Source organism: Melanaphis sacchari, unplaced genomic scaffold (assembly GCF_002803265.2).
Source record: "Melanaphis sacchari strain LSU unplaced genomic scaffold, SCAv2.0 Contig85_pilon_pilon, whole genome shotgun sequence".
Classification (NCBI taxonomy): domain Eukaryota; kingdom Metazoa; phylum Arthropoda; class Insecta; order Hemiptera; family Aphididae; genus Melanaphis; species Melanaphis sacchari.
In genome coordinates, this window is record NW_020271605.1 from 833924 (window position 1) to 850798 (window position 16875).

The window sequence follows — 16875 nt, forward strand, 5'->3', positions numbered from 1 at the left end:
GATATGTAAGTACATATTACAATTATAACATACATATTTAACAAATAATAATAATAATAATAATAATACTATCGTATTGTACTACAATGTCATAATATACTCTTTAATTTTCATGTTCATCTGTTGTCATGACGGTTACAAGTTCAGTAACAACTTTACCTAGATCACCTGTAAAGAATAATCAAATAATTATTATTTTTTTTAAATATTATCTCATAATAATACTAACTTAGATTTTTCCATTTCCATGAACAGCTAACAAATAATGGAACATAGTAGTATTAAAAATATAATAGATAAAGCAAAATGTCATAATATTTAAATATTAATTATATTATATATATTTAAAAACCATTATTAACCATTAAATAAAAATTATTGACAATTTGTTTTGCTTCTTTTGATTTAAAAATATAAATTAAACAGAAAAATGATATTTTAAATTATATTTTACCTGCCATATGATGTAAATTACCAACGGCATGATGAGATGCTGAAATTGGCGGAGGAGGCGGTCTCTCTAAAGTATTACGGCTATTGTTTTCTGACCAATTTCCTAAAAAAAAAGAATTATATAATAAAAAAAAACAACATTTACAAAGATATATTTATATGTAAATATAATAATTAATTAATCTAGACTTACCTGATTTGTCAGAAGAATTTTGTAAAGGAGAATCACAAGCTAACTGAGAAGCCGTCACTGATCTTGTTTGGAATGTTGCTGGCTAAAATTGAAAAAAAAAATCACATTATTTAATTAAAAATAATGCTTTAAAAATGATAATTTTTGTAAATTTTATAATGCATACAATATGTTAAAAAAAATATTAAATAATATTTATATTTTATAGTCTATAATCTCTTCTTAGATTTTATAGAATTATTTGTTTAATACAAACTTGTAATATGAATCAATTGAAACAAGTGTTTGAAATTTATATTAAAAGTTAACTTTAATCTAAGATTATTTATTCAAATAAATTAAATAGATAAAAATAATTGAAATAAATAATTTATTTTTATTTAAATAGCCTAAATAAATGACCCATTTTTTTTTAGACATATAAAAAAAGATTGTCAAAAGATTGATGTGTTCTATCTGAGTAACTAGAGATCCAATAATACTAAGAGATTGCTGTTCAATTATTTTGTTTAATATATAATTTAAAAAAATTTTAACATACTACACACAGTTATTTGGATTAATAATTTTTCTCAGTGCAGATAACACTTGACTCCTACATGGAAAGCAAAAGTTTTTTCAGATATCTCGTCGTAAATTTAATTCGTTGAATTTAAATGTATCATTTGACAATCTCAGACAGGCAAACATATTATATATATTATAAGGAAAACCAAAATATGTTACATTAGTTCATTTATAATTATATTTTTTTACAGTATTATAATATTAAGTATTTGATTGATGGAAAAATTCAACAATAATGTTATAAATAGGGTTGCCAGATTTTAAAATTACTAAATTGGGATATCATATTGAATAACCTACGATAATGATATAATAATACTATGAACAATATTATTCTATATTTTATTATTAAGTGATGCAATATTAAAGTTATTTTCTCTCGGCTCCAATTAACTGGGGCAAAATTAATGACCGTTGGTATATGCTATTAAAACCGGGACAAATGGCAAGCCTATTAATAAGTACTATATTTCTAATGAACTTTGGACAATTAAACACAAGCAGACAATTTCTACTTAGTAATTAACTTTAAAATTAAAATACATATGTATATAATATTTATTTTCTTTTACTTTTAAATTAAATATAGAATGATTTTATAAGCAATTATTTATATAATTTTCACTTACTTCTTCTAATAGTTGTCTAAGTCTTTGCAATTGTGCTTCTAATTGTCTGTTATGATCTTCCAATATTTGCATACGTGCTTCTAAGCGGCCTTTATGCTGACGTAACATTCTTGCCTCGGATACCATATCAACCTCGCCATTATTATTGGGCATAATATTGTAAGACCCTTTACTTCCAGTTCCGGTTTTTAGCTTTTCATATTCTTCTTGCAAGTGCGTGTTTTCATCTTCTAATTCTCTATAATTTCATGTTAGAATAATTAATTATTTATTAATCTAACCAACCTAACTGAAAACTTACTTTATCATAGCTTCTAACTCATGTCGTTGATCTGCATCAATTGCTACCATTATTTGAACTGGACTCCTGGGTACAGATGGCAATGTTTCGGATCCACCATTTAAAGACTGACAATACTGGGCAATTAAATTATGTTCATCTTCACTAAAAATAATAATAAGCATTAAAACAAATATTAGCATTTTACTGTGTACTCTGGTGTAATGACGTAATAACATGCTTTTTAAAGAGAGGGTATAAGCATTTTTAATTGTTTTTAGATAACATTAAAATAAAATATTGTTAATCAAATGCACAGGGAAAATATTTGTATATGCATGCTATAAATGATAACTTAATATAAATATCTTTGTGATGGTGGTAAAAATGTATTCATTTCTTTATCACATCTAAGTTATTGTTACCAATCAATTCCTTAATTTATATCATGAAATATTAAAAACACAGTAAAACAATATTAAAAATATGCATTTTTATTTTAATTATAAATTGTACAGCATTTTTTCTTTGAAAATGAAAAATGAATAGAAAAAAGAAATCTTAAGTATGACACTTTATTTTTACCCTATGACCATGCGCTTGTACTGGTATACTGAATGTTGTAAGATTAAAATTAAAAATATAATAACTTACGAATCTGGAGTAGAATTGCTACGTGCTCTATATTCAACTTCAGCTAGACGTGAAGCATACATCTCTAAACGGTTGTGAACATCAGGTATAGTAGAAGGAGTATTAGAATGTTGTGGTGATGGAGAAGGACTCTCTAATGCATCACCTTCTAATACTGATTGAACAGGTAAATATCCAACACGTGGATGTTTTTTGAAATAACGCTTTGATTTGAATTTATTACGAAGGGCACGTGTAAAATCCCGAACATCTTCACCAGATGTTGTTGTAGTACAATATTCTTGCATTGGATGAGTAAGTTTATGGTGTTTAGCTTTACGACCAGAAAAGAAGCACGATTGACACATATCAAAATTGAAACATTTTAAGCACCGATATCTGAAACCAATTATAGGATACGTTTTGCAAATGTTGCATTTTGCTTGATGTTTTGCTGATTCAGCTTCAGCTAGCCTGTGTAGCACGGTTAACCATACCATACTTTGTGGTTCTTGTTGTAGCCAAACTAAGAAGTGCATAGCCTAAATATAATTTTTAATTTAACTGAGTCAATTAATTTCTTTGTAGTATTATGTGCAATTTTAAATGTATCTTAAATATACTCACTTCAATAACAGATTTGTCTTTGCCAGCTTTTTGGAAACAACTTCGAACAGATGGTTCAATATTAGAACCACCGAATGATGCTACCTCACCTAATTGGCGTGGTAATTGAATGCAATCATGCAATAAAAGACCTAATTTGCGTTGATCTACCTGTTTATTTGGATCGGCTATTAATCTGAATAAATAACGGTATTTTTCTTCTAAATGTCCTTTACATAATAATACAAGACCAACTTTAAATGACAATACACGAATTTGCCCTGTGCGTTGGCTAGGAAAAAAATAAACAAACAATTAAAACAGAATATTATGTAGGGTGATATTTTAAAATTATAAATATATTTTTTACCTGTCATAAACATTTAATAACCAGTTCAAAGATAAATCAAGGCAAAGTGGAACATGTACTAAAGAAGGATGTTGGGATGCTAATGTGTCAAAAATAGATCCTAGAATGGTTAACATTTCCGATACTGTTATTAATTTATCATTTTGAGCACGCAGTCCATGGTTATCAAACGATTCCAAAGCAGCTTCCAATGTCAACAAATCAACTAATACAAAAGATAAGTTTTAAGACATAATTTTTATATCTTGGCATTCATAGATGATTATACTTACGAGACATGCGTTTTTGTACTGTTCGTAATTTCATAGCAGTTCGGTAAGCAGAGAATCTTACATCATTAAATTCTGATAGAGAAGACATTAGTTCCATCATTTTTGGATGGTCCCAATTTGTAGATTCACATTGAAGACTAAATTTAATTAAATTAGTATTTTATTTAAAAATAAATTCTACAAAGACTTACTTAATATAATAAGGAACTTTATTTGGCGTTATTTCACGTTTCCATGGAGGTTCTACTGATCCACTCAACAATAAAGAAGTGGATGCCTCACTATGGCTAGCAGGTGAAGTTACATTACTATTGCTAATTGCATTTTTCCCAGTATCACGAATTTGTTTAAACCTATCATTCAAAATTTTCCATCTAATAAAAAAAATATACATGCACATTTATTAATATTTTTTATTATACAGATACCAAATATTAATGATAACAATTTAAATTACCTATTATTTATGTCCTGCAACATATTTTTATTGGAAACACTTATTGCTATATTGTTTGAAGTAAGTACACTAGCTTGATCATTAATTTCCTTCAATAAATGCTGTACAGGATTTAATCTGTCTTCAAATTGCTGTAAAAATAAAACAATTTATTTACTTGTATATTTTTTTAATAGGTCAGTTTACCCTTAGCTCTTGAAGACCTTTAGTGGAGTCACCAGAGTTTGATGCTGGCCATGATTTATACATGGCTTCAACACTGGCTAATTTTGATGTACAATCTTCTAAACTTTTTTGGAACACTTGCATTTTCTAGAAGAAATATACAAACAAAATTATAAAAATACATCAAATCACTATTTGACCTGTTTAGTAAAATGAACAAAATAAATTGATTGGCTATGGGATTTGGCTGCTATACTAGTAACACATGGCTATTGTATAAAAATAGTTTATTACCCAGTTTTGAAGAGTGTATAATATACAAAATATACACACATAAGCAGGTATATAAAATATAATCTATTTTTATAGTTTAGGTGTTTTAATCAATTATTTTGTAAGATAAATATAATTTAAATTAACATTTATTACACAAAATCTATAAAACTAGAACAAATATTTTAGTAAATAATTTATATTTGGTAAGTATTAAGAAAACTAGACTAATAAGAATCTATTTATTTGTGCATAAACTTCTAATAATAAACATTAACAAAAATTATCATAAAAATAAAACTATAATTCAAACTTGATGAGTTCCTCCGAAAATTTGTATCTCAAAATTCTATATTATGCCATCTGTTTCAATTAGAATAATAAACTTAAATGATAAAAATAATAAATAATGACAGAAAAAAGAAGCCTCCCAGTGGAGGTATTTCAGCGTAAATAATGAATAAGCAATGGTACTAATAATCAAATAATAATAATAATAATACAATAAATAATTAATATTTAATAGTCATAACTCATAACCGATTATTAGATAAGCAGGTTAAAAATAAAACTTAAGTTTATTTTTCGTTGAGATTGGCAATTTTAAAAAAATTATATCAAGTTCTTTTTATTGTAAATATTCAAAAAAATATTTAATTTTGTAATCAAGGAGTATTGTTTTAAGTTTGAAATACAAAATAAACTATACCTTGATGGAATCATTTAGGCTTTGCTGCCATTGATCAGAACGTTGTAATAAAGAGTTCCATTGTTCAGATACACGCGAAACTTCACGTTTCAAACTTATTGTTAAATCGCGAGCTTGTTCTTCAGCACTACGATAACCTCTAGAATCTCCAGTGTTATTAATTTCTAAAAAACAAATAAATTTAATTAGATTTAAATTTAGACTTATTATTTTATAATAATTAAATAATATATTATGAAAATTGTAAAAAATCAATGATAAAATATATTAATATTATTATATATAACTTAACTGTATATACATAGTTAATTTCTATTAATTTAATTAAATTTAAACAAATCAATATATTTATTTATTTCCAAAAAATGTAAGCAAATTACACAATAATTAAAATATTGATATTTTTACTGATGGGTACTATTCGGTTATTTTTTTTTAATTGAAACATTAAACATACAATATGTATTTCTTTTATAGTGATTAAGTGATTAATATGTTAAGTGATTTTTATTTAAATAAAATATATTTTCATAAAAAATAATATTAAATACGTATATCAAACTGTATTTATTATATAGGTAATTGATTTATAAGTGAGGAATATATTAATATATTATTATTAATTAGGATTATAAGTCTTATTAATCATCAATATGAAAGTTCAAATAAGATTATAAATTATAAATAAAATTGCTTAATCTGTTGAAGTAACGATTCTGATTTCTGAATTGCTAGTGCAGGGCACTTTATTCTACATGGCCAGCTTTGGCCAATTTTAAAATTAATTACCAATTATGAAATATAATATTCTAATATTTCAAATTGATTATTGCTAATCAGTCGATTAATTCAAGCACTAAATCTTAGCATTTAGTTGATACAATTCAATAAAAAGTCAGTTTATGATGAACACACAAAGATAACAAAGCAATGTGTGATTTTATATTACCTAATAATTTAAATTCTATTATTAGAAATATTAACATAGGCGTAACTAGGGGGGACTTGGGGGCTTAGTCCCCCCAACATAAATTTTAGCTCCCCGAGTCATAATTCCTAGTCCCACACTCCCGCCAATTATAGTAACATTTTTAAACTTAAATTTAAAATATTGTTTTATTTTTTTTTTTATTAATATCTTGGAAAAATATTAATTTAAACTATATTATTGTATGTAATGATCCTGTGTAAGACGTATCATGCTGTGTAATTTTTACTACACAAATACTCCCTACTAAGAAGTTGTCAATAAACTAAAAATCGTTAAATTCTTTATATTTAAAATAATACTTAATAATATGTTAATATATAATTATATAAATATTTAACCTCAATACCACTTGGTTTATTATTTTTTTTATAAATAAATATTAATTTATATTTATATTACATGTATAATCAATGAAGATAAGGTATTTGGGGGGGGGTATGGAGGCCAGAGCCTCCCACTTAATTTACTTATAATAAAAATCCTAGGGCTGAAGCCCCTCCTAACTTTAAAGTCTAGTTACGCCTATGAATATCAAACGATACCACTGTAGAATATATAATATTTAAATCGGTTGTATAACTATACTTTAAACTTTAAAAATATGTTAGTAAATATATAAAATTAAATCTTATGTCCTAGGAGTAACAAGGGAGTAACTATGAATACATTTTAGGGGAGCTTTAGTTCTCATACAATTTTTTTAATTTGTGTGAAAAATTAAAATGTTTCCTATACCCAATACTAAAATTTTGCACCCGTAAGAATCTTATAATCTATACACGTATAAAAATAATAAATAAATAAATTTACATAATTATTTATCAAGTATACTAGGTATAGTACCCGATCAATCTGGATTAAAATTAATCTACAGGGGCGCAGTCGGAAAAAATTCAGGCCAGGAAAATAAATTTACTCCAGGTCATTTAACATTTTCATCTTTTGAATAGAAACTTTATTTTATTTATTTATGTAATGAATTTCGTATTTAAATGTAAATAGGTTATTAACAAATATTAAAATTCATTGCATAGGTATGTATTATTGATAGAACTAAAAAAAAATTTTAAATTTTAAATAAGTAACTAAACTTTAATAATCTTAAAATGTTTTTACATAATATATTATGTTAATAATATGATCGGTTTTAAATGATAAATCATTAGGACTAGAGATATTTTCAGTATCCGTTAAAATGTTAGGTAAATTTCTTTTTCAATAATATGAAACTAATTACATACATTGTTTTTCACTTAGTATCAATAGCTTTTTACTTTTTTCTCTCTCTTTCATCACCACCTATCCTTTCTTATTATCACTCATTTCGAGGAAACCCGAAAAATATTTAATATTGAAATGATATAATATTTAAAAACAAAACTTTTTAAAACGTATGAAATATAATTAATGTATCTAGTATAAAGATACTCCACTAGTCCATCATACTGTGTTCTGTTAAATAGATACTTTGATGACAAAATAATAGGAAAATGCATATTTGACTCGAAAGTCGTGAGGCAATAAGGTGTTATTGTGCTGTAGAGCTTCGACGAAATAGTTATAAAAATAGGTAGTGTGTACTCTACTAACGTTGGTATATAGTATACAGTGTATACTGTATACTATACACTATGTACGGGCTACTGAAAATTCATATCGAATAGCCATCGCTAATCAGAATTAAAAATTACAAAAATCAACAAATCAATTAAATTATTATGATTTCGTTTTCGTGTATAGATAAATATACTTCTCACATTATTTTACACTATTTGTATGTTTTTTTTCTATCTATACTTCAGACCAACGTGCCATTTAGCTTCCAGGCCACTGGGATTTTTTTCGGTATCCCGATGGGGCATTCCGCCCATGCTTCTAAATTTTTTTTCCGCTGTTTCAGTTGAAATACGCATAGTACAATATTATCATTGCAATTACAATGATTCATTTTATAATTTTCTATTTCTTTATTTTGAGAATATCATTAATGTAAACACAAACAACTGGGAACAGACAGGACCGTATTTACGCCTAGGCCTGTGAGGCCCGGGCCTAGGGCGGCAAATTTTGTAAGAAATAAAAAAAAAAATCATATAAATATTTTATGCATTTATATAACTGCGTAAATTAATATTATAGTATAGATATTTGTGTGTAAAATAAACGGGCGCATGATACTTGTAAGACGTGGCAGTTTATACAAAGATTTATGTGTCAAGTTTGATTTTTTTATGAATATATGTAGTTTTGTCGAGGAAATTATTTCTGAAAAAACTAGAACACTAGAACAATATCCTAATGATATTGAAGAATCATTTACAAATGAATGTTTTCATTTGCGTGATCATCTTTTTTTTTAAATTTGACAAAAAAAAAAAGGAACGCCCAAGAACTTTGTAAGATGTTGTATACAAATTATTTAATAGATATTTACCCAAACGTCACAACAGCGTTACGTAGGTATGTATTTGTGCACGTTTGCAACAAATTGTACAGCAGAGCGGTCGTTTTCAGCATTGAAAAGAGTAAAATCGTTCAACTTTGGAGTCAGATAGATTAAACGCGACATCAATACTACACATAGAATCTGTGATGCTTCGAAGTATAAATTATGATGATATAATTGATGATTTCGTGTCTAAAAAAGTTCGTCGTATAATTTTATAGATAACATGGGTATAGGATTAAAAATTTATATTGCTAATACCAGCTAATTACAATTTATAATTATTTGTTTTGTTTATAATGACTATTGACCTAATTTCTTTAAAACGAAATAAATTTATTAGAAATAATTACAACATTTTTTTTTCTTGGGGTAGGGACGGCATATTTAAAAGGGCTTAGGGCGGCACTTGTTCTAGATCCGGCCCTGGGAACAGATTCCACTAATACTTAAAGTTGACGCAAATTTACTATCGTTAAGATCGGTTTTTGTCATTATGTGTTTACATCATAAATATATCCAGAACTAAAAAAGCAATTCATTACGTTATCATAGTTATTGTTTTAATAAGTACTTGATTTTAAAATTCATTTATTTTTTATAGATTTATTTGTAAACAGGCGGGGAAGTGGGTAGGTACGCTCTGCTGTGTAGTATAGGTGTCGAGTGAGTATATAATTGTTGATAAAGAACGGTTCTGAGCAGAGAGCCAAAAACAATATCACGAAGTATATTCATGTGTTTTTTGATATTGGTATTAAACTAATTTATTTTACTATTAGCATTAATGGTGATCGGTATGCTGAAAACATTGCATAAATAAATATTGTAAATATTTAATTATTATAATAGAATATATTTATAATTTTATATCATACTATATTACTATATTATTGTTAAGTATTAACATTTTAGTCGATACTATCCTACGTCCTTACCGTATAATATTGTAAATAAATTCATGATTAAAATAGATAATTACTTAAAATTTAACTACATACTTTGATAACATATCGTTGCGTTTAGTAAAATTCATAATAAACAAAAAAAAAATTCAAGTTTCCACAAATAATATTTTTGAATTATAACAAAAAAACTAACATAATTATTTTTCGTTTAAATATGGAATTTTATTCAAATTTATTTTTATTAAAAAAGTTTAGTTTACAATCTATACAAAATATGACATAATAGGTTAATAGTATGAAAGTATTATATGAAGTTGGTTTGAATAACTTGAAGAAGGGAACCGTACAGCAACAGTACCTTCCAATTAAGATGTGTTCAGAGGGGAACCGCTTATTTAAATTATTTATATTAAAGCGTTTCTTGGCCTTTTTTTTAAAATTATTTTCGATAAGTTGTTAGGAATAGGTAATTTATGATACATGAGGAATTAGTGAAATTAGGTTTGAGTAGAGTTTGGAATGAAATTTCTTGTAATGACGGATCGTTACTTTGTTAACTATTAGGATTTGTAGATCGTTATGTAGAGCACTGTTGGTTATGTACTACAGGGCTCCAGTGATTTGTCTAAGTCATAGTGGCGAACCCAGGGGGTGGATGCCGGGTCTGGACCCCCCTCCCCCTTGGCTTATGTCATAGTATTTTATTTATTTTTTAAAGTTACTCTGAAATTTTCATCAAATTTTATTGATTAGATTGATTATTAGATTTGGTATTTCAATATTAACACGTCGAATTCGATGTAGATAAAATCAATATTAAGACTAATGTACAATGACTATACCATAATTTAACTGGCATAATCATAATAATTAATTAACATACATTGTAAATATAAATTAAAAAATGCAAAAAATATGTATATTAAATAATATAATTTTGTTTATTAGTAAAATGTATGTATTATTTGAGGAAAAGAATAGAAAAACAGTAGATAAATAAATTTTTTTGGACCCCCCCCCCCCTGAATAAATTCTGATTGTGACACTGCTAAGACATATGGATTAAAAAGTTTGGATTGGTCTTATGTTTGAGGGTTTGACTTGGCTTCAGAGTTGAATGCCATTTGATCAGAAGGAAGTTTTGTTTTTCAGATTTATTTAAGAGGATAATAATGGGTGGAGAAGTCATAGACGAGTGTTTTCTTGTATTTTTTGTAAATTGATGCCAAGGTTAGTCTTTTGTCCAAAAGGACTTCAAAGTATTTTGTTACATTTTTTAATGGTATTGATATATTATTAAAAGATAGTTGAGGAGAGTAATTTTTGTTGAGAATGAAATTTACTTGAACTGATTTATTTTCGTTTATCTTAATTTTCTATTTGTCCATTTTTTTTATTCACAATTAAAAAAAAATGTCATATGCCTAAATAGATTTAAAAAAAGGAAATATAATTGGAAAATTATACTATTGTATAGAAAACGTTCAGATAAATATTTGGTGAAAAGTTTATGTATTTACGGTTATTTGTTTTTGAATTTTTACTTAATATCAAAAATTGTTTGAGAATAAATAGTTATTTCATGGGTGTATTCAATGTCGTAAATGTTTAAACTTCAAATACATCATAAACAATTAATGTGACATTCCAGTGTGTTTTTTTTTTTATTGTTGATAGAAAAACTTATGATGAAACTTTTATTAAATTTTCAAATCTTAGATATAATTAGAGATATTTTATGAATTCCTTTAACTACAAAATTAATTGCAAATTTTACAATAAATCCTTATAAAAAAAATATAATAATTAACAATTTCCGATTAGGTTAGTTATTAAGATTCATTATTATTTAAAATCGGTGATAAGATTTATAATTTATAAATTATGCATAACTAAAACCTACCTAATGTCTTATGGAGTTGACTTTAATTTTATAGAATACAAATAGCTTATATAGATAGCAAAGTATTCTTCAAAATATGATCCTAGATTTTAATTTATTTAACGAATTCATAAATACATTTACTATCATTAATTTATTTAAAAATAGTTTCATGTTTAATAGCCTAGCAAATAGGCACAAGCTTAAAAGGTTCTAAAATATGCAAAGATTAATTATCTTTAAGGGATATTTCTACGAATTGATATATTAAAAATAAGTAATTTGATACAGTAGTATATACGTGCACTATTACATATCTTTTCTCGAGTACATATGTTTATTATTTTGTCCACGATATCTTTACATGTTTCATCAATATACTTTTAGTGCTTTTAATAAAATTTGTTTCACTGAAAAGGGAAAAAACCGAACGGCTCAGTGTTCTAAACCTCATCTACCATGGGGGTTAATACAACTCTAAGGTAAGATATATTGTATATTTTTAATTACTACTGCACAAAATAAACAAAAATAGGAAAAATATCTTCACTCTTTCGCTTAACGGCTTAACTGACAGTATATATGCTTTAACAGACAAAACAAACAAACTGAAGACTAATAATGCATAACTCAATAATAAATACGATTTTTTCGATAGCACTTACTGATGATTTGTAAAATTTCAATGGCTTTAAATGTATGAATGTTTTATAGTATCTAGTTAATGCTTATTATACTGATATAATATACGCAGTTGAATAATAATTTTTTTTTAAATACACTATTTTACAATTATCTGCCTATATACAATTTTTAAAATGAAGAATATCGATAATAATAGTTTAAGCTAGTATAACCATCATAACATTCAGAATATATTATAATTTATAAAATAGTTATTTCAATCGGTCTAAATTGTTAAGAACGACTTACATATATTACAATTGTTGATAATCAAAATCATTTTAATTTTAGTTATATTTGAAAACAAGGAAAAATAATATTACTATTTTCACTACATATTTAAAAAATCAAATTGTCTTAACTCTGGATAATATGGAAGTTATCATATTATACAGATTTATTTAAAAACTATTGTTTGATGCTATATATGTAATAGTTATAAGTTTAATATTTAAACATGTTTAACATGTTTTTAATTACTATTGATAATTTTTATTTTTATATTTTATTATCTTAAAAGAATACAAAAATATTTATTTTAAGACTAGATGTATTAATTTTTTTTGAAATTTTAAAAATGTTTGGAAAGTACTTACCATAATATTTTATATATTAAATAGCAAATATGTATATTATAAATCGTGGTACAGTAATACGCTTTACTTAAAATTGTTTATCAAGTGTCTATCATTGCTATTATTATAATTTATGTACTATCTTATGTTGAGGCAAGTGTAGTAATTTATTTCGAAATATTTATTTTTCTATCAACAATTTAAATATTGAACTAAACAAAACATTAAGAAGCATATGATTATTTTTTGCATGAACATCGATCATTTGAAAATAATTAGAAAGTTTTTCAATTTACTAAAAATAAAAACACACACTTGTACGTATCTTCAATTAGTCTTAAACTACAATTGAGTGTTTTACAACATAAACAACCTATTAGTATCAATTAATAATAATTAGTAGAATAAATACTTTGTTTAAATGGCGTTGTGGTGTAACAAAATATGAATTGTAGTTTATGAAATCTTATAATCATATACAACATGATAATAACGAATGATACAATAATTAAAAAATGTTTATAAATAATTAAATTACCCACATTGAAAAAGTTAAAAACATAGTAAATATATTTCACTTATTTCAGTAAATATTAATAAAAAAGTTTACCAGAAAGTTTGATAAATGAATTTCTCTAAATAATGGAAAATATACATTACTAATTTATTAGTACAAAGTTAATCTCCAATTTTATTGAATTGTATTATTTCATCAAAATTTGTAAAAATTAAAAAAATTGATTTTCCCATTTATTTTATAAGAACACAAAAATTAATATTTTTGAGTTGTAAAATAATATTTATTAAATATTATTTTAATTTTATTTAACTTTTAGAATCTGAGTAGATTGATGAATGTATTTATTTTTTTAAATGAAATATAAATTTTTTTATCTGATATACGTTATGTAGTGAAACAAAATATATGATAAAATAAAAAAATTTACGTAATACTAGTTTTTGACAAAATCGATTTTGTTTTTTGTTTTATATGAATAAAAAACCATGTAGATTAAAAGATATTTATTACATTTTTATTTCAAAATTTACTAGACGCGATATCATTTTAAAAATATTCTTATTCTTTTTGTGGTATTTATAAAACATTAAAATTTTGAACTTTTTTTAGTTTTTTTCTTCAATTTATCTTTTATAAAATTGTTGTATTTAAATAAAAATTTGAAAATACTATTAATATAAAAGGTTTTAATTTAGGTCTATAGAACTCATCGAATTAATCATTGAATTCAAATTTGACATATCCTTTACAGTGGCTATTTGATGACGATGAACATTCTACTTAGTGTCAATCTGGCCTCCGATAAATTCATTTTTAGTAAGCCATTATACCCCATACTAACTTTAAAAAAAAATTGATCTGTCTTTTAATGCGTTAAATAAAATAATTTATTAATTATGATAGTTAGAAAAAAACAAAAAAAATTATAACTAACGTTTATTTACGTATAATAAAAAAAAATAATTTACCTTAATGCAAAATAAAAATTTCAATTAACATAAATAACGTTAATTAAATAAAATATAAATTATTATTAAAGTAAAGTTTTTTTAATGTATTGCTGAAAGATCGAACATATATTAATAATTTTAAATTTGCTTATAAATTGAAGGATGAAATGTTTTCTTCAATAAACAGACAAATTAAAGGATCCAAATATTATTGGCTAATTAAAGAAACTTAAGTTTAGTTTTTAAAGTTTAAAATTTTAAAAATAATAGCTCTTATCTCTTTTGGCTATAAACTCCTAATAATGAAAACTATTTCGACAATTGACGGATAGTCGAGTGGGCCAGACCGACACTGATTCTACTTTTTCTATACAACATAGACATTTTTATGATATGGTAATAATTTTATAATATTATATTCTTACCTTCATTTTTCACGACAGACTTAATTTGTGATTCATTATTTATGTATTGACGACCACTGCGTAAGTTAGAATCAATAACTGGTCTCTTCTCTTCCAATTGTCTACGGAACCCTCTATGATCATCCTATAATATATGTTAATTTTTACATATTATACATAATTATATTATATTCTGTTCTTAAATAAAAATTGATTGTATATACTTGTTGCTTTTGTAACGTGGCCAAATCGTTACCTAAAGGACCAAAACTTGAAATTTCTGTGTCCTTTTTAATTACCCATTCGACTAGTTCTCTTAGGGATAATAAAAGTGTATTCCAATGTTCTGTATTATTTTCTAGTCGATTTCTGAAATAAATATTTTCTATTACAATATATTTCTAGTAAATTCAATTTTACGAGTATCCTTAAAGAAGTATGTATAAAAAATAAACTTTGATTTATAGGAGCCATGGCATGTATTCATGTATACCAATATATTATAATATGTACACGCGAAATGCAGTTTACTTATACACGTAAAAAAAAAAATTAAAAATATTATTATTTAAAATTACAATCAGAGTTTTATTAACAACCAAATTTTTTTTAAACTAAAACCAATTGCAAACGTTGATAATTTTATGAACTTAACTTAGTACCCATAACGCGAATAAATCATTCAAAAGGTCACACTACTCCTGACACGTCACGTATGAAAAGGGGAAACTAAATATGATCAAAGTCCAACGGGATTACTTCAATATCACAGGTTCAGTGCTATATGAGCTTCTTGGGAATTATAAATTATAATCATATAATATAAATGAAAGTTAACAGGGTGTACATATCCCTTAGGGCACAAGTAAAATGACAAGTTCCAATTACCCCTCCTCAAAAAAGCATACATAATATCATACAGTACAAAATTTATTATTTTTAAAGGTTAAATACGAGTATATTATTGCACTTTTCGACTACAAAGTCGAAAACACTACAAAATCCGTAGTAATTTATAGTTTATTATTTTTTTTAATTTAAAATATTGAAATATTACAAAGAATATTATATATATAATATATATATATATATATATATATATATATATATATATACATACTATATAGTCATTTAAATAATAAATGTGAATAGGTACCTAATAGTCACAGAACGATTTTTCAATTGGTTCCAACGCTGATTCATTTCTTCTAACCGTCTTTGAAGCATTACGGCATCTTCCTGTGATGACAGACTTCCTAAAAGTTTTCTTCCACTAGTATCAAGTGAGTTTAATGATTGACTTTTCGTTTCCATTTCTTGCTGTAATTCCTGTAGATAAAATAAATTAGTTAGTTTTATATAAAACATTACACAAGTTTTATTATTTTTTCTGTTAGTCATTTGTAATAAAATACTTATTATGTCTAAATTATTAATAACAAACCATACGTGAAATAAACCTATGTGGGTTTATAAAGTATCTAAATGTATATTTGTGCATCTAATGATTTTATAATTTAATATTAATGGTATATATAACGTCTGGTGGATAAAGTGTAAATAATGAAAACTGCAGTTAATTGAGAATGCATTATGTAATTAGATTATAGAAGGAAATGGTTACGTTATGAGAGAAAGAGTATTGCATTTGCTAAATTCCTTATCTTCATTAAAATTGTCATCGTACAGAATATAGTGTATTTACTCGGGGGAGATATATTATCATTATTCTTGGGATATAAGTAACATTAAGATATGAGTGCATTTTAAACGAATCTCGAAGCCGATCGAATTAACATCAATTTATTATGTCGATCACGCAGAAAATATAAACTAGAGGGTGGAAAGGAAACAAGCCGCAAAATAGGCTTAGTTAAATTTTAACGTGTCGTTGCTGCTACAGATAGT

The 16875-nt window shown here is 25.2% G+C and overlaps 1 protein-coding gene across 1 annotated transcript in view; it reads right to left on the reverse strand.

Moving 5' to 3' along the window:
* LOC112602335 (dystrophin, isoforms A/C/F/G/H-like) overlaps positions 1–16875 on the reverse strand; it is a 53846-nt gene continuing 36971 nt past the window's right edge. The window contains exons 52-67 of the mRNA XM_025350361.1: positions 16124–16296; positions 15192–15336; positions 14989–15112; positions 5608–5771; positions 4647–4772; positions 4461–4591; positions 4195–4377; positions 4004–4140; positions 3732–3936; positions 3383–3653; positions 2777–3297; positions 2144–2287; positions 1843–2080; positions 647–728; positions 455–556; positions 1–168 (exon numbers count right to left, since the gene is read on the reverse strand). Coding sequence (XP_025206146.1) covers positions 104–168; positions 455–556; positions 647–728; positions 1843–2080; positions 2144–2287; positions 2777–3297; positions 3383–3653; positions 3732–3936; positions 4004–4140; positions 4195–4377; positions 4461–4591; positions 4647–4772; positions 5608–5771; positions 14989–15112; positions 15192–15336; positions 16124–16296 — 2811 coding nt within the window. The 3' untranslated portion in view covers positions 1–103. The remainder of the gene's footprint in view (positions 169–454; positions 557–646; positions 729–1842; positions 2081–2143; positions 2288–2776; positions 3298–3382; positions 3654–3731; positions 3937–4003; positions 4141–4194; positions 4378–4460; positions 4592–4646; positions 4773–5607; positions 5772–14988; positions 15113–15191; positions 15337–16123; positions 16297–16875) is intronic.